Consider the following 19,247-nt stretch of genomic DNA (forward strand, 5'->3'; position numbering starts at 1 on the left):
GAGAGTCACCAGGATGCGTGTGAGCGAGTGAGGCTGGGGTCTAAGTGCATGGCGAATGGTCTTCCCAAGTCAGTGTTGAATAAAAGCTATGCCCATACCCTGTGCCTTCAGGAGTACCTTGTGAGAGGTGTTCCCGTAGGAGTACATAATAAATGAAGGTCCTTCTAAGAGACGGGGGCAGAGCTGTGCTGGGTGAGTGCTGGTACACAGCATTAAAGTCAGACCTGTTGGCATTGCCGATACTTGTTTTTCAGGATGTGACTATTCATCATTAGACTTTGAGAGGAAAAAGTCAGCAAATGGAGGAAGACTGAGGGATGAAAAAGAACATGCAAGAGAGAGATAAAGAAACAGGAAAAGTTTAGTGGCAGAAGAGAGAGACATTAGATGAAATCAACTTTGTTCAGCCTTGGAATTCAATTCAGCAAGTCAGCATAGAAGACCCCGGCACTTATGTTTTCTTTTTTTTTTTTTTTTACAAATCAACCACTCTTCTGAGAACAGACACAGCACAATACCCGACTACGCCATCTAAATCAGTCCCTGTCTATTTGCTGCATCTTATCAGCTGATTCGATCTTTTTTAAATGCTGACAGAAACAGAGATCATCTAAAGACAAAGGTAACTGAGCTTGGTTTGGGTGTAATATTGATTTGTGAAATGGTAGATCGTGAAGGGCTTCAGAAGGTTACACATTAGACAGTCCTTTAAAAACAGCATGTAATGATTAACAAACACCTTGCAATAAAGTGGGTGAAAGGTAGGTAGCTGTCTCTGCAGACACTATAGATTGATAGTAGACGGGATACCAGTCATCACAAAAGCACCCACTTCCTTGTGTGCGAGGCAGTGCTTGAAATGGGAATGCTGAAGTGCTGGTACTCACTATCTCAAAGTAAAAGTGCCAGTACTCTCTTGTTAAACGTTTTGCAGAAATGAAATAAAAGAAGTGCAAGTACTCATGACTTAATAATTGGCTGATGTAAGTTAAACACGGCCATGTTATCCGGACATGGTACACAAGAGCCTGCTTGCCCATGGGACTTCCAAGAAGCCTCTTGCCTGAGTGATACAACACATGAAAGATACTGCAAAAAGAGGGTTTGTTGTCTATTTACATTTTTATTGAGAAAACGCTTTCTTCAAGTCCCAATATTTTTCACAACTTTACCTTCACTTTTTGTATAATTAGCTCCGTACAGTATAATATATTTGCCTTTTTCAAGCACCCCAAGAAGAAGAAGCAAGGAAGATGAGGCAAACCCAAGGTGAGGGGTGCCCGGGGGGGGGAAAGTGGATGTTGAGGGATCACTAGACTTGCCAGCAATAAACTTACTATCATTACAGCTCAAAATATAATTGCCTCCTGCAAGAGAGTCACCCCTCCATCCGCTACCTCAACTTATCACTGCATAAAAGGCAGTATATTGGCACACCACCACACCAAGGTATCACTGTAGTGATTCCACTACATTGACTCAAACCACAATTATGGAGACTATCAGTGTAAGGGTGGGTTCAGAAGTTTAACTGATGTCAATATTGCAGCTGCTTTGATGTAGGGGTAGGTTAGAGTAGTAGAGTCTATAGTCGTGGATCGATGTGTAAGAGTTGAGGTAGTAACGTACAACCCTTTAAGTTCCTGCTGCTTGTACTGTGTACATATCAGATTATTGAGTAAACTAGGAGAGAGCCATATGTAATACGTACAAAATAAACTTCAGGGGCAGTATTACTCAAAGTGCCCTGGGAGCACAACGGGTGTTTGCACCTACTTTGGTCACCCCCGGGGCACTTTGGTATTAAAGAAGGGGTGCCGATACTTGTGAGGCCCCTTCTGTAATACAGATAGTGCTGGTGCACATACAGCACCCGCGATATCATTAGAGGTCATTCCCTCGTTTGCATGGGGGCATGGCCTCATGCAAATGAGAGAATCTCTTTGCCTCTGCACCCACGCCATATTATCGATGTGGGCACAGAGGCAAACATGCCTTTAGAAAGCGCACTGGAAGTGTGCCACAAAAAGGTGGCGCATTTGCAGTGCACCGTCTAACGGTAGCCCTCTGGAGGGATGAAAAGCGATCCCCTGGACCCTCCAGACACTCCCTTGCTGGCGGGTGCAGTCACTCACTGCAACCGCCTGCAAACAGATCTCGAATTCCTCTGAAAAGTGCAGGTGGGTTGCCATACGCACAGAGAAACAAGGAGCAGCTTTTAAACCGCTGCTCCATATTTCTCTTGTACAAGTTCATGGCTGCCCTGAGGGCAGCGCATTATGCCGAATGGGGTATACTTTCCCTGTTTGCATCCGGGGCACCTGCCTTAAGGAGCACGTGGCGCAAACATGCATAGTGCGCCCTGTAGGTAATACGGACCCAGGTGTCATTTGTTGTTCACTCCAGATTGCCCAGGAGTTTTGACCTGCTAGGAGATAAGTGAAGGCAGAGGTCTACTAGCTTAGCAATCCACTATCCCATACAATCCATCACTAAATATTGCTAATGTAGTTAACTTCACAAGTCACTTTACAAAGGAGACTCCTTTATGTAAAATATGAATCACAATACAAGGTCAACGTACAACTTAGACTTGGGTCAATAAGCACCTCAGAACCGTAAAAAGACCCCAGATTTCAAAAGCACTGCGGTACCATAAAAATATTAGAAATGGCTATAAATATGTAGATAAGATTTGATTTGTCCTGAGGTGAGACAGAGGCATGAATTCACAATTTTATCAAGTCTTCTAATTATGAACAGCTCTTGCTGATTAGTCTGAATTATATAAGGAAAAACGTTGACTCAATTACAAAAGGACGTTATCTTCGAAGCAGCATTTTTAAACCTGGCCTCATCAACTTGACTTCTCAATATTGGCATTATCATGCCCTCACCTGTTCCCTTTTCCTCCCTTTCGTGGCTGGAAGTCTAAAAAACATATGTACTCGCACTAAGTCATTAAGGCACTAAGGCCAGATGTACGACAGTCAGCTTTTGCAACTCGCAAATTGCGGTTTTTAGCTACTCGCAATTTGCTGGATGCAAAAGCTGATACGCAACAGTGCCTCAGACACTATTTGCAATTCGCAAATGGGCCTCAAGGGACCAGCCAAATTAATATTCATGAGACAGGACACAATTTATGACCCATTTTAGAATGGTCAGCACTCATAGGGATGGTGGCCTGCTGGGGTCAGCAGACCACCATGTCAGTGACTGCTTTTTAAATAAAGCAGTGGGATTTGTTACAATTTTTTTTTTTTTAAATGAAAAGTTGCTTTATCATTTTTGCGGAGTAGGCAGAGGTCCATGGGACCACTGCCTGCTCTGAAAAACTGTTGCCACCCCATTCACAAAGGGGAAGGGGTCCCTTAGGGATCGTTTCCCGTTTTCAAAAAGGTTACCACTAATTTGAAATTGGTGGTAATTGCAATTGTTTTGCAACTGCCTTTTCGGGTGCAAAACAATCATGCATCCCCCTGCGACTCTCTGTCAGGAAGGGTCGCCCTTGGCATGCCCCTTCATTATAGCGAGTCACAAACTCTTTTTTGAAAATATACTCCCAACCCCGAGTAACTGGTAGGAAAACACAACTTTATGAGGTTTATCAACTAACAGGGTTCCTGCATTGGATGTAAACTTCTTGACTCTGATTTCATGTGCATGATAAAGATACAATACGTTCAGTGAAGTGGAAAATTTGAGAAAGCAAATCAAAAGGTGAAGGCATCAGAAAAAAAGGGTAATAGGAAGCAAACAATACGACAAACTATGTAAGCTTGTTTTCCCTGGAGTAACAAATTAGCAGAGCGGAGAGAAGAGTGGTTCCATGAAAGTGTTGCATCAAAAAATACCAGCAATGCAATATGACACTATTTCTGGAAGGTGGGTCTGACAGATGCAGTTGAAAGGAACGCAGCACCCTTGCTCATAATCAGATTTTTCCTGCTTTGATGGCAGTGTGAGCTTTTCTTTTCCCTCTCTTCCATGAAGTGTGATCTTTTGTTTTTTTGTAATTGCTGAAAACTTCAAGTGGGAGGCAGACAGTTTACACTGTTGCTAAAAACGGTAGAAAAACTAAACAAACATGGCACCCATATCTGCAAACATTAGATATAAGTATGTGTCTGAGCTGAGGTAAATCTCTCAGCTTCGCTCTAAACTTAATGAGGGCTTTCAAAATGGCGGCACAAATATTTGATGTACAAAATGTTTGTAGGGTATGTAAATATTTTCTGGCACCTTCCGCCTACACACATAGGCACCAGATGTTTTAAAGAGGCCAGTCATTACGATGCTGCTGGTTTCAGTCCCATCCAAACCGCTCCTTGAGATTGAAATTCTTCATCTTCTCCTCGAAAATCTTGTCAAATTCCTCACTCTGAGCTACGGTGAAATAATTCTTCCAGTCCCCGGAGATTCCTGAAAAATGTGACAGGAAAAAAGACGCAGTCAGTCACGACAGATTGGCATTTCTCAGCCCAGACCTCGCAGGACTCTTTAGCAGAAGTTAGATGTCCAACCAAGGCCTGGAATCACTTATCACCGATGGCCACCAAGCCAAGCAAATCTGCTAATGAGTCCTCTGGGAAATTTAGCCATTTCTTAGATTTTATTAAGTGCATATTACGAAAGATTTCTGATTTTTCAAGAAGCAACTATATTAGGAAAATACTTTTTCTTGCAAGTTAGTTAACACAGAAGCGGAACCAAGCCATTGCCAAATAGGTCTCCTACCAATGTTCTCACACCATTGTTATTGACAAGTGAGGTTTACATCATGCCAGTATATTGACATAACACCAGCCTGTGGAAAATGGGTGTAGCCAGATAATCAATGGTACATTTTCTGCACAAAAATGAACATACAAATATCAAGCAGAATTGTATATTGCAAAAAAAAACTGTCACGCTATCCTAAAAAACTGGTACTTTGAATAAATAATAAACACTGGTAGTTTGAATAAATACAAAAACATATAATAGTTAAGGCATCTTTGCCTCAAATTGTTTGTTCTAAGTATTGTGAATATAACTAAGGACTAGTTCTTCGGATGAAACAGAGGAAAAGACAATAACAAGTCTGTGTCACAACATGTACTGGGACCAAAAGCAAGCATTTGCACAAAGCCAATAGATCTGGGTTGAATGTGCGAATACATGAAACCATAGTTTAAGAACATTATAGTAAGATACAAATGGACAAGAGACAGGGAAAGCGAGGCAGGGAAAAGGAAAGGCGTGGAGACTGCAGTGGTAGAAGGGGAGAGGACATATCGGTGGTGGAAGCATGGGCAGGCAGAGGATGTGCATGCCAATATAGAGGCAGTGTGGCGAGTGAAGTGGGGAGGCAGAAACAGCGGAGAAGAACAAACTAGGAAACAGCAAAGAGCAGCTGGCAGAAGTCACCCTGCTGGCTGCTGAAATTGTTTCTGTTATCCCTGTTGCTACTCTGGAAAAGATTACCCATGTAGCTGGTAACGGAAAGACACAGCTACATGTACGTCGGTGAGTGAGGCAATACACACTGTGTATACAGCCATGTTAACTTGCGTTGCCATAGAGGAATTGTAGGCTGGTGCCAAGGAGGCTGCTGGAGTGGAGTGGAGTGGCAGATACTAGGTACATAGAGATCAATTAACTGGGGACACACCAGAGGGAGGAAGCAACAAGGTGTGCTAAAAGGGAGAAGTAAAATTATTGCTCAGGTTTTGCAAGGCAAGCATGCTCTTGGAGGAAGAAGGATGCACCATCCATTAGCCAACAGCAAGAAGGGAAAGTGTTTTACTGCACTTCAACCTCTGATTAACAAAAGCTTTAACCAATGGCTCAAAAAGGCTTGACAGGGAAAAGAACAATGGTAGAAGAAGGCAGACCCTAATCAGATTGTATTTATTAAAAACAATATGTATTTTTGACAGCAGAGCTATAAAATTGTTATGTCACGAGGGTTAATCTTATGTACTGTATTGTAATGGAAACGTAGGTATCAGTTTTCACTTGTTGCTATGTTAGAAATTTTATCATTTGAGGTTCCTTAACGTCATTCCAGAGTGGACAGTCGCTTGCTGTCTTCACTTGGAAGTTGTCATTGAGGGACACTTATGCTGACTTCATCATCTACATCAATAAATCTATAAGAAATATTTTCATGTCTGGAGCCTATTTCATGTAACGCTATAATATAACTAAAATCTCACAAGAAAGCCAAAAAAGTGAGAAATGGAAGCAGTCCATGGCTGGACAATACGAGACGTTTATATTCCATTCTCACTGAAAGATTCTGCATTGGACCCACGTGATTGGGCAGATTATTTCAATGACACACACCATACTGCACTTCCTAGACATAATGGAGCAAGTATGGAATTACAGTGGAAAAAAGAACACTCCATTTTAGAATATTAAGGAGTTCTCTTGATTACCGCAGTTTAAACTCCTTTCTCACTGAAAGATTGTGCATAGAAGATTGTTTCATGCAAAGGTTTATTAATTACCACGCTCTAAGGAGTATAACAAAAGGAAAAACGTACTTCTGATTTTAGAATTTTAGAGATGACTTTTGTCAGCGGTCACCAGTACTACTGAATCTTGCTTTTGTTGACTAGTTTATGGAACTCAGGAGTGTGTAAACCCTCTGTAACCCCGATGCATGCATGGTTGCAAGCCAAATGTGTTCCCACACTGCCTTAAGTCAGGCCGTGTGAAAAATGTACCTTTCTGTCTGCTTGCGTGCCATATCGTGCAAACTGGTGTCAAGGCAATATCTGTAACCTCTGTGATAAATAGGCTTCCAAAGACGTTAAGCTATAAAACATGGTGCAGGGCTAACAAATGATTTATCACACTAAGGTGTCCCTCTCACAATAAGCAGCCCAGGCCCATATGACCCCAACCAGCGGCACACTCAGTAGCCCTAGTGATTTAGGCCAGCATCCTGTCAAGTTATTTCTGTCTTACGAATCTTTTGATTAGCTGCCCCACATGTTATATATTAGATCAACAAACGTGCACATGGGCAGTGCCCCCATCAAATAACGCCCTCTGACAGATAATAACATGGCATCAGAATTTCTGGTAGAATTTCAATGGATTCATAACTGGCATATTAACCATAATAAAATGAACACTCTGTGCCAGAGGCTATTTGTGTTTTGTACAACCAGGGTTTCTATGAGGCCAATAATAATCTGGGATTCAAGTATGTGGCATGGTAGATATGTAAGACGTCGAGCTACAGTGGCAGCTTTTGAAGCATTGGGATATTCCATAATTTTCATTATGTTGTGTGAAACCTATGAACTTCAAGCCATTTTGTTTTTAGCACAGCTTAGTATATCCACCAGATAGACCCATCAACTGTGCCAGGAAGTGTATGCACATATTTTAGGAAGGGGCATGCTGAAAGTGTACAATTCATCTCTTCACACATGTCAACACCCAGGGACACCCAGGGACACCCAAGGCATACATTGGACGGAGGGATACTGTTTGAAAGATTCAAAAACAAACCAGCTTTGACAAAGCCAGTATGTTTCACCTTTCTGAACTATTATTTGAAATTAATGTATGAAGGAGCATGGATGGCCGATTGTCTACTTTTTGTTTTGATGTAAGCAAAAAAAAAAAAAAAAAAAAAAAAAAAAAAAAAAAACACTAAGGAGCAGTAAATATCTGCATGAGTGTGCCACTGCACTTTTCAAGACAAACCTTCTTCCTTGGCGAATATGAATTCCTCAGAGCTTCTCCCAGACGCCCCCTGTACTCACCTTTCCTGAAGAACGATCCTTTCCTTTGGTCGATGAATTCATTAGGCACCAAGGTGTAGTTGGACATCTGGTTGTTCTTCAGGTTTTTGAAGGAGGTGTTCTCCACCACAGTGTCAATAGCCACGTCATCAAGGTCCCGCCCCAAGAAGTTGCATAGCTTCACGATGCTGCCTCGCGGGTCCTATGAAAAAAATAAATAAAACCAGCATTCAGTTCAGTAGGCATAGCCCACAAGAATCCTCCAGCAATTTGTGAATGATGAAGGTTACAAGACTTATTTGTATAGATGTCTAAATCGTCAATTTCATGTGTATTACAAGGGCGGTTCCTCCATTAGGGCCTAGGAACGGGACCCCCATACCCCCCTCCAGCAGTGGCAGCTGCAAACTTTTTACTAAAAAACAATAATAAAGTATGTTTATTATCATTTGTTTTTTAGTAAAAAGGATGGGGCCACGGGGGTGACTAGCAGTGAGGGGGAGTGCTCAGCACTTCCCATCAGAGCGTGTGTGTGTTTGGCTGGCCGTCTTGGGCCGGCCAAACACACATTGGCACAGGGCTCTCTCCAGCCCAGCAACACAGTTGCTGGGCTGGAGAGAGCCTGAACAGGCTCCCAGTCTACCTGGGAGCACCGTGGCTGGGTGCTCCCAGACAATCCTAATGCTGCCCTGAGCAGCGTCAGGATTGGCCACAGGGCAGGCTGGGAGCCTGTGCCTACCGGCAGCCAGCAGAGAAGAAGAGTGAGGCACGGTGGCGAGAAGGTAAGTGCTTATTTTTGGGGGGAAATTCATTTAATTTTTATTTCCCTATACCCCCCGTGCATGGCGCCCCGCCCTATCTGCGTGCTGCGAGCTGCCACTGATGTATTATACTTGTTTTTAGAAAAACAACAACTCCGTTGGACACATTTCCACCAATCAGATATATTTACTATTGAAACATCTACCTTACAAAGATTCATAGGCCCATTTAATGAATATTTTCTCTCCTGCATAAAGCCTGTTTTGCTCACATTGATAGGCTCTGGTAGAGAGATAAAAAAAGAAGCATGATAAAGTGACATATTTGGCCTGATTACAAGTCAGGTGGAACAAAATTACCATGTGCTTGCATCTGTTAATTTTGCTCTGTCTTATTATTTAGTTAAATTGTGCCACACCCTAATTTAATGGATGTGGAAGAGCCTCACACCCTTTTTCCAGCTGGAACAAACAGCTATAAAAATCATTTGAGACTATGGCTACAGAAGCATCCAAGTCTCATGCCATACTTTTATTCTAACAGGACCCCTGGTAGACAAAAAAAAAGTCTTCCCCCTTTTTCCTTTAAACCCCCATTTCCGTGCATTGGCCCATGCATAAACCTATTACCTGCTGAGAGCAAGTGGTAAATGTATGCTGTATAACTGCATGGAATAGGAGATTCTAGGCCTGATTTAGATTTTGGTGGATGAGTTACTCTGTCAAAAACATGACAGTTATTCAGTCCGTTGTAGTACAATTCCATAGGATATAAGAGAATCGTAATAGGGTATACAGGATATCCGTCATGTTTATGACTAAGTAACCCTGTCTGCCAAGATCCAAATAAGGTCCTATGTTTGGCTTCACTGCAGGGGGAGGGAGGAAAAAAGTGAGAGAAGAAAAAAAAAAAAAAAAAAATCGGCTTCACACAGTAATTTCATTTCCCATTTCATGGCATTTTACTCATAACTGCATGGTATAGGGTATGGTAACCCACGGAAACTGTAAAGTTTTCCTAGTACTATGCAACTTGCTACTTACGTCATCAGCATTGTGGACCCTTGTGAATTTCATGTAAAAAAGAGGACGACAAAATGTCATTCTACCCCTTGTGATTCGCATGGAGCTATAGTAGAGCTTTGTGATTCCTTATGCTCTTGTAAAGCACTGAAAGGTCACCAACTGACCACGTCATTTACTAATCATTTGCAAAGAAGAAGCTAGCCATCAAGGCCACCTTCCACTGTGCAATTTACAGTTGTAAACATCCAGAAAGCGCACAGCAACCCATGTACCAAGGCATGCTGCCCTCGGTAACCATGAGGTGACTTGTCCAAGGATATGCTTGGCCTTGTGTATACACTTCACAGATTAGACATGCAAACTAGGAATCATTTTTTTGCGAATTTCGGTGTCCCTACAACAACCAAAGTTCAACAATCCATTATGGAGCCCTCACCTGGCTATAATGTCTTGTTCTGCAAACCAATATTTAGATGCACTCGGACGCATAAATTCCAGTTTCAAATCATTTTGTTGCAGAGCCAAGATGGACCATGAGAACCAACATTTTGGGGACGGGTACATTTTGACTTAAAAAACGGACTCTTTATGGTGACCAATGAAAGCATTTAAATCCTAAAACAAAGCAATTCATTAGTTTAGATTTACAGAACGGATGCATGTCCAGCTAAATATATTCCTCTCCGTCCAACGCCACAGTATGCTTTTATTCAAGGGTCCTAGACCACTCTGGTGACCAAGGCTTACAGCATTAATACCTTAATCATAAGAAATGATAAGGTCCTTATTTTATTTTGTATTCGCTCATCGTTGCTAATCCTGTTAAATTAAAAACAACGTTTAGAACTGAGCTATGAACATAATATCTGTTTGATGAGGAGCAACACAGGCACAATTGGTGTTCCATAATTATGCAGACACTTTCCGATAGGAGCTATCAATACAAGTTCCAGTATATGTAGAATATCCTTCAGTGCCAATGGGTGTTCTTTACCATACAGAGAGTTTTTTTTTGCCTAATCTAAACACCGCCCTAGGTTTAGCCCAGTTCCTACACAGATTATCGAAAGAGACAGATTTACAAAGCATTTTTGCATTGTCACTACAGACAGCCTCAGCTGTTGTCACCAACTGCATAGTATACAGTACTATGCAGTCAGTTCGTGATTAGATGGCTTCCTTGTCAATGCCAGTGGTCTGCTTTTTATTGGTGACTTTCCTCTCTATTCCGAGTTTGTCCCTCAGATGGAGCATATCTGGTTCTCTTTTTTTGTTAACTTCATTACTTATGACTTCATGACTATGTTTTCAAAGCTTGTTTGAACTCTTTAGTGTAGCCCCACCCCGACTCACCCATCTCTCTCATCCCTCCCAATGCTCCCCAGTAGCACACCAGGTACTGGAAGGTGGACTTGGTGATGTCCTGGATGTTGTACCATTGCAACAGCTATGTGGCTCTGGCCCTCTCCATGGTGGCAGCCACTATTAAGTCAAGTCAAGTCAATGAAGTCTTTATTCGATATTTCATCATAAAAGACATGCTACACGTCATAATACTTATAAAATTATCAGTGCTAACGATTATAACAATATATACAATATTTCATAAAAGCTACTAAGAACGTATTAAATCTATCTAATGCTTCATTTGTTAAATATTTTAACATATTAAAAAAAAAGAAGTACATTGCTTTAAAAACTCAGTTCTAAAGTTCAAGATAATTTACTTATCTAAAACATGTAGCTGTTTTAGTAGTTCAGAACGAATTATCCATGCCCACCCCAGGAATTTGGCCACCCCTATTACTATAGTAGGTGAAAGATCAGTTTTAAGGATTCTACAAGCAGTCTCGGCCGATTGTGTGCCCAGACTTTTGCATAGGGGTACCGACCACTTCTTCCTTGGAGCAGCATATAATGGACAGACAAAGAACAAATGGCTCACATTTTCCCGCATTTCAGTACACAATGGGCATTTATCTGGGCCTCCAGTGCCCCAGGTTGAGGTTAAACACCTTAATGGTATTGAGCCCACTCTAACTTGGTGATATAGTTTACGGTCCATAGGTTTTGTAATAACATCCCAGTACTTTTCAATTGCAGAGGCATCTTTCACGTATACAAATGTTGTTGTAAGGGAACTACCTATAAGGGATGAGTGTCTTATGCCTACCACCCATTCCCAATATAGATGTTTCAGCTCTTTTTTAGAAGGAAAAGTAGCTGAGTCTGGGTTGTGCCAAAGGGCACCTAGACCCATGGCACAAAGGGTGGTTCTAACACCCTTAAACCAACCAATCTTATCGGATCCTAGGGTGTCCCTTACCTCGAGGCATGCTTTCGCATATAATAACAGCTCTGGGGTAGACCACAACCTCCGCCAGAAGGCCAAGGGCCGAAATCTGGCTTGATCTTCCACCGGTTGGAGCCCAAGGTCATAAAGGAGCGGGATACGTGGGGATGACCTCGGAAGACCAACCGCCCCTCTTGTAAATCTGTTTTGGGCCAGCATCAGTCGGTCCAGATTGCTATAACCCCAAAGCTCTGCCCCATACATGACTGAGGGAAGAATTTTTGACCCATAGATTTCCATAAGTGGGGACATCGGGCGGGTAAATGATCTTTTATATTCCTTAAGAAGGGCACCGCCTAGTTGAACATGTTTAAGTGCTTGGATATCAATCTGGGGTTTCCAACTAAAATTATCACTAAAATGCACACCCAGATATGTAAATTCATTAGTTTGCTCAAGAATAGCACCACCCATTTTAACCCTTGCCACAGTTTGTGTTCGACCTCTTAGTACCATAAATTTTGTTTTAGAAACATTTACTTCTAGCTCATGCTCGTCACAAAATAACTCAAATCTGAGTAGGGCCTGCTGGAGCCCTTGCCTTGTCTTTGATAATAACAAGGTATCATCCGCGAACATGAGCAATGGTACTTTCATTCCCGCTATCTGGGGAGCATCCGTGGGATGTGTTGCAAAATATTTGGTAACCCCGTTAATAAACAGGGAAAACAAAGTGGGAGCCAGGACACATCCTTGTCTAACACCTTTCAAAACATGGAACCTGTCCGTAACCTCGCCAGGCTTACCCCAGCGGACTTGGGCATAAGTGTATGCATGAAGATTCATTAAGAGTCGCACTAGAGCCCTGGGCATTCCCTGTTCCAGTATGCAATCCCATAATTTAGTCCTAGGGACCAAGTCGAATGCAGATCTTAGATCCACAAAAGCTGCATACAACTTGCCCTTACCCAAAAAAACTGTTTTCCAATATAAAAGGGCAAAACGAAAGGCTTGATCAAGGGTGCTTACATGAGGTCTAAAACCCGCCTGCAACGGAGTCAAAATATCTGAGTCTGTTATCCATTCCTGTGTCCTCCCTAAAATGAGGCGCGCTATGATTTTTTGGATCGCATCAATAAGGCTGATAGGCCGGTAATTTGAGGGTACTGAGCGATCGCCTTTCTTGTATATAGGAAGGATTTCTGCCCCATACCATGAGTCAGGAATTTTAGCGCCTGCTGCAACTGCATTCACAAGGTGGAGTATATAAGGTACCCACAGGTCCTGGTCTTCCAAAAAAATGTCAGCTGGAATACCATCTGGGCCAGGGGCCCTCCCTTTGGGAATGTTTTGCAGGCAATTGATAACTTCAGTAACTGAGAATATTAACGGCTCTACGGGCTCAAGACAGTAGGGTATAGTCACTTCTACTGTATGACACTTAAACTGATCCTCAAATTTTTTTACCCACTGATGATTAGAGACAGATGCTGGGCTATAGTGGGCGTCCTGCGAGATACCCCATTTTATGAGGTACCAAAACTGTTGCATATTGCGTTTACCACAGGCTTCTGACAGCATAAGCCAGCGTTCCTCGTCCCACTTTTGTTTTGCTTTGCGTTTTGCCTCATTAAAGAGTTTTCTACAAGATCTAATCTGGCTATGATTTTTGTTTTTAATAGCCTCAAAGAGAACTCTTTTGGACTTGCTACACTCTTTATCAAACCAGGTAGTGGATGAGTATTTCTTGGTCCTAGGTTGTTTAGGGATAAATTTGATGAACAACTTTTTAAGTTCCTGAAACAAGTCAGAATGGGTACGTATAAGTTCGCTGTTAATCTCGTCCTGTGAGCCACAATTGTTTAAAAGCTCCATAGAACTAGACACTAAGGTTCTTATCGCCCTACGGGCCCCAGCGTCCACAGCTATTTTGGGCCAGCGTACCCTGCGCGTATCATTGCTCACAATGACCTCTTTTCCTGTTATATTAGGACCACTGCCCTCAGACCTCTGAAAGCTGGAATCCCTTAAGGTCAAAACCAGCGGGTCATGGAAACCCAGAGGATTTACTCACTTGCACGCTGGTGCCCCCTGCCTCCGGTGTGAACATCCATTCCACATAGAGCTTGTCGGAGACGGGGACCGAGGAGGAGAAGGTGCACTTGAGGAGGGCGTCGGTCCGTTGGCAGCCTCGTCCTCTGCCGGGGTGTAGACCTCAATGGTCGCAGTAAACAAGGCGCCTGTTCTGCAGACTCCAATGAGACGCCTTTCTCACGCCAAGAACTTGCCCGGAGATGCCCTGGGCTGTGTGGAGAGCAGGTGAGTTCCGGGCAGGCGTGTACGCGCCTCGGAACCAAGAGGGAAGAGTCAGTGTGCTATACACCCCGGAAGAGCCGAGGAGGTCAGCCCAGTCAACCGGATATAGGGCAGTGAAAAAGAAGGGTGCACAGAATCATCCAACTCCAGAAGCTGCGGCGAGTCCCGAGCTCCGTGCTTCTAACCACCCGGCGAGAGTTCCCCTCGGACCCTCGGGCCCCCCCAAAAGCAGCAGTAGCGGTGGCGGCGGTGGCAGTAGCGGCAGCGTTCGTACTCTGCTCCGCGCTGCACTCCGACGTGAGCCACCCAGCACCTGCGTGCAGAACGGTGCAGAACAGTGCTGTAGATCTGCAGAACCTGCTTCTGTTTCCCTTGGTGCACGCGTACAGAGCAGAGACTATCCTGCGGCTGAGGAGAGCCGGCACAACTCAGGTGCTGAACATCGGCGATGCTTGTAGTCCGCACACCAGCGCGTCTAAGGGTCTCTTCGCTTGCCGGCCTTTAGCGTTCTCAGAGTCCCAACTCCTAGCCAGTCAGAGGTCTCGCTGTGGCCTACGAGCGGCTCTGGGGTGCCGAGGCTCAGATGAGACCGTACGTCTGTTCCCGGTGTTTTGCAACGGTATCCCCTACTCTTGCTCTGGTGTCCCTGCTGCCGTGCTCCGGGCGGGGGTGCGCAGCGCTGAGACGCTCCCGGGGTCCGGGTGGAGGGCACGGCGGCTCCTACTGGGAGAGCTGTGCCGGAGTTTGGTGCCCGGGAGGTACTGCACCGCCGCTGCCGGGGGGTCTGCTCCTTGGTTGGGTCTCCTCGTCAGGGTCTCCGAGTGCTTTTGGTCCTCGTCGGAGGTCTCCGCTCCCCGGGCTGCGGTGCGGTGCGGGCTCGTCCGTGGCCAGGCAGTTGAGAGTTTCACTATTACTTTTGCCATTGTTGTAGACTTTTAAACCCTGGCCACATTGGCAATGTCAAGAGACAACTGGCCATGTGAAGACCTACACATGTGGCACCATAATGCATGTCATGCAATACGGCAGCCGCAATGAAACTATAAAAAGCAATGTTTTTATGGGTGACTGCACCTGTAATATGTCTGGTTGGCATTAGTAAAGCCAGCTGCGTCACTCGCTCAACTTTGGCAAACAGAGACAGGCTGTCTTAGCCAATGCTTGTTTGTTGGTAGCTGTGTCAAATAACCAGTCGGACTTAGATATGCATCTTTAGGAATAACATGCATTTTCACATGAAAAAGTTAAAAAAATACCAAACGTGGTACATGTACGAGCTGTTGCCGCAGCAAAGCGCATTTTGGAAGCATGTGACATTTCCTACACAGAAAGCATATCCAGGCCTGAAATTAATTTATAATCTTTATGTATTTTACCCACATCTCAAAAGATCACCCTCCAGTAAACACACCGATTGTCTGGCAAAACTTCAAAACTGAAAGGCACCTTTCCTAATACTAAAAATGCAACTCACTGTGGCCAAGGTGAGGCTTCTGGCTTATGTTCAATCATAAGCAACATGGCTGAGGATGTCTAAGACAACAATGGCTCTTCCAACTCAGCTTTGTACATGCTCATTCTATTAAATGAAATGTGCACAGTGGTGGGCAAATGGCTTAGCCAGATTACACAGCCTCAGAACAATAGCAGAAAATGCTCTCATTTCCCAGGGGAAAGGGTTAAGGAACACACAATCAAGCAGCCACCATGCCTCCATTTTACTTCCCTGAAATGGAATCTCTGTCAGTGCAATGCACAGAAGATACAATACAAATCCTGGCGAAGCGTTCTTTTCTAAACACGATTCCGACTTAAATGAGGCAGTTTTACTGCTGATCGGAAAGAAACTTTACAAAATAGTAGTTTAAAAACATTTTAAAAAGTTATTTGTTAAACTCCCAGGCCTGCTCTCCTCGCCGCCGCCCTCTTGCACTGTAAATAGAAGGGTACCTGCAGCATTCCTTCGTAGCTCATCAGCAGAATATTTGTCTGGTCCTTCAAGGAGAGCCACCCAGAAACGTGGTCAAACCAGGAGCCGTAGATTACTGAGGAAAACAGCGGGAGAGAGGTGAAACATATGAATGGGAACAAGGAGTGCAATGAGAAAAACATGAAGAGCAGGAGTGTGTCTAAGCAAGAGTGTCTGTATGCATGCAGCAGCATGTGTCAGTTGCATGTACAAATATGTATGTAGCCAGGTGTCCGCATAGAAGGAAGTGTGTGTGGAATCGACTGTGCATGTGCAATTCCCTTCATGTGTTTGTGTGAGTGCATGCATGTGCAGGTACGTGTGTGCATGTACAATTTACTGAATGTGATCTGCAGGAACAGCTATCCTTGGGTTAACACTGAGTGCATAAATATGTGCACCATATGGTGTGCATTTATGTATGCATTTGTTTGGATGAGTGCATGTATTTGTACATGTATGTGCGTGAAGAGGTGCACGAACATGTATGAAATAATGGGTGTGAGGGAGCATCTGCAAGTGAACAGATGTATGCATGATAGTGCTACTATAAAAGTAAGAATGAATGTAAATTTGTGACTGCATAACTGTGCTAATAATTGTGTGTGTGTGCACAAGTAATTAGTTACATATATATGTGTGTGTGTGTGTGTGAGACTGTATGTTGGAGTGATTGTATTAAGTACAAGAATCTGCATGCACTCACGCAATGCCTTTCAAGCACATATCCATATGCATGTCTATGTGCAGAACATCCAGGGTCTTTGAAGGTGTGTTTGTTGATCATCCTTTTCCAGCCTTTCCTCTTCATGTACATATGTAAAGATAAAAAGCATTACCCTGTTCACTTTAAAATCGCCTGGTTGGAAACTGTATGTAAAGGATTGGGAAAACCTGCAGTTTGAAAACTGGACTGGGAATCGCAGCCCCACTCGGTTATTTTCCTAAGCTGGAAATTGCTGAACAGAGACTGGTTTAACCAAGATCTTTTTTAATTCATGAATGATTGAGATGCTTTGTGTAGTGATGTTTTGCTTTTTAGAAACTTCAAAGTGATGGCAGCTAGAAAGGAGAGCTTGACTATTGGAAAGGGAAGTTAGTGTCCAAAATGGGAGGGGGGAATGTAAAAAAATATGTTTGCCTGGTGGTGACGGACAGTAAACAATGGCTACATGTCCGCACTTCCTATTGGGCAGATGGACATATAGCTAATTCCCCAACAGTCCTTATTGTCATGCTGTGTGAGAAGTTTGGCCACGGTGGTGACGGATTACTCACCACCCTAGCCAAACAATGGCCCTCCCACATTTAAATCAGGGGGGTGGATCACTATTTTGGTGAGGCACGGAGACCGTCCCCATTGCAACTGAGTTCCCTCTCTGCCAACACATAAATTAGGCCCCGAGTTTGTTATCAAGCGTACAAATTTGGGGGACATTAATTTTTTTTTTATTTTAGGTGATCCTATTTGTATCTGCTGATATGGAGTGGTACATGACAATATTTTGGTATTTGTGGGATGCTAGTACATCAAACGATTCCTTGGAGCAATAATGGTGGAGAAAAGCCGAACACGAAACAAGAAAATATAGTGATTTATGACGGGACATTTACACAGAAAAAGGTTGTGAAACAGTGATTTTGGTAACTACGACTCTACCCATGAGGTATTAGACATCAGTTTCTTAGCTCATCTCCAAACTGATTTTAACTGACCTTGCCCATGGTACCTCTTCTTTGGAGCACAACCCAACCACCAACTTTTAAAGGAACCATTTTCAAATTGGTTAGGCGCCACAAATGAACTGCCAACTACATTAAACACAGGATGGCTCAGTCACCCTGTTTTGAAGCTACAACAATGGCATTTCTGTTACCAGGCTCAGGTGACCTTCCCTGAATTCCAACTTAAAATCCAGTGGGGTCTAACAAATAGTCTGCAACACTGATTTTGTTATTGATTCCATAGGTTAACAATTTCAATAAATGCATTATTTAAAGAAGAACCCCTTCACAAAACTCAGTAAGACCCCTGGCCATGCCTGTTGAATAAATAAATAGAACTCTCTCTCTATGTATGTACATATATATATATATTATTTATTTTTTAAGAAGAAGAAGGTGTGCCATTACAGATCACAGAGACAGCTACGCTCGGCTTCGGCAAATTTGATCTATGTTCCTAGATTTAAGAAGCTGAGGTACAGGGGCAGATCCTTTCAGATGAAAGCTGCTCAATTATGGAATAAATTAGAGCTTATTATTAGGAAGGAAGAAAATCTGCTCATCTTTATACAAAGGCTAAAACCTGGCTCTTTCCTAAATAATGGGAGAGAGAAGATCCTAAGTGGAAAAACAAAAAACTCTAGCTGCTGTGTTGTATTTTTCAGTTGTTTCTATTGGTTTTCCTTGCCAAGATACTTGTGAGGTGAACATGCGCTTAATAAATGTGGATTGCTAATAATTATATATATATATATATATATATATATATATATATATATATATATATATATATATATAAATACTACAGTTCTACCCAAATATCTTTGATCTATTTGAGTGTAACAAAGTGTACTGACTTTAGAGAAGTACCACATGTATAGAGCTATTTAAAACAGACATATAAATGATGTATACATAGAATATAAAAAAATAAAAAAAGGATACTGATTGTTTATTTGTACCATGATCCTGTGCTCCTTTGTGAAAAAGCCCTAAGTCCCCACCCTCCGTTGGAAACTTACCGTCGCCTTTCATAAACAAAGAATAGAAATCTCCAAAGTTTTCAGTGGTCTTCAAAAACTCTGCTATCTGGCAGTAGAAGAACAATGACACACAGGCATCTTTTGGATTGCGGACGGTGTATATTAACTGCAACAAAAAGCATATCAGGTTGTAACAAACTAACACAAGCCATGTTGCATCAGGATGCTATAGTTGGGAGATCATGCATGGATGGTTTCTAGGACTCTCAGCTTCCAAATAGAGACGCAACCTTTTAGAGGAGAGTTGTCCAACAGAGGATCATGTGAGGCAATCTGTGTCATATTTTCAGTATGTCAAAAACAATAAAAGTAACACACCTATGTAAAAAAATACACACCCGGAGGTCAAGCTGAAAAATCTGG

At 42.9% G+C, this 19,247-nt stretch overlaps 1 protein-coding gene across 1 annotated transcript in view; it reads right to left on the reverse strand.

Annotated features, from left to right (window-relative positions):
- Positions 1-1,103: 1,103 nt before the first annotated feature.
- Positions 1,104-19,247, reverse strand: part of LOC138246230 (sulfotransferase 2A1-like) — a 76,459-nt gene continuing 58,315 nt past the window's right edge. Inside the window, exons 4-7 of the mRNA XM_069200633.1 lie at positions 18,864-18,990; positions 16,098-16,192; positions 7,773-7,953; positions 1,104-4,425 (exon numbers count right to left, since the gene is read on the reverse strand). Of these exons, the coding sequence (XP_069056734.1) occupies positions 4,310-4,425; positions 7,773-7,953; positions 16,098-16,192; positions 18,864-18,990 (519 nt within the window). The 3' untranslated portion in view covers positions 1,104-4,309. The remainder of the gene's footprint in view (positions 4,426-7,772; positions 7,954-16,097; positions 16,193-18,863; positions 18,991-19,247) is intronic.

Source organism: Pleurodeles waltl, chromosome 7 (assembly GCF_031143425.1).
Source record: "Pleurodeles waltl isolate 20211129_DDA chromosome 7, aPleWal1.hap1.20221129, whole genome shotgun sequence".
In the NCBI taxonomy this organism is placed as follows: Eukaryota; Metazoa; Chordata; class Amphibia; order Caudata; family Salamandridae; genus Pleurodeles; species Pleurodeles waltl.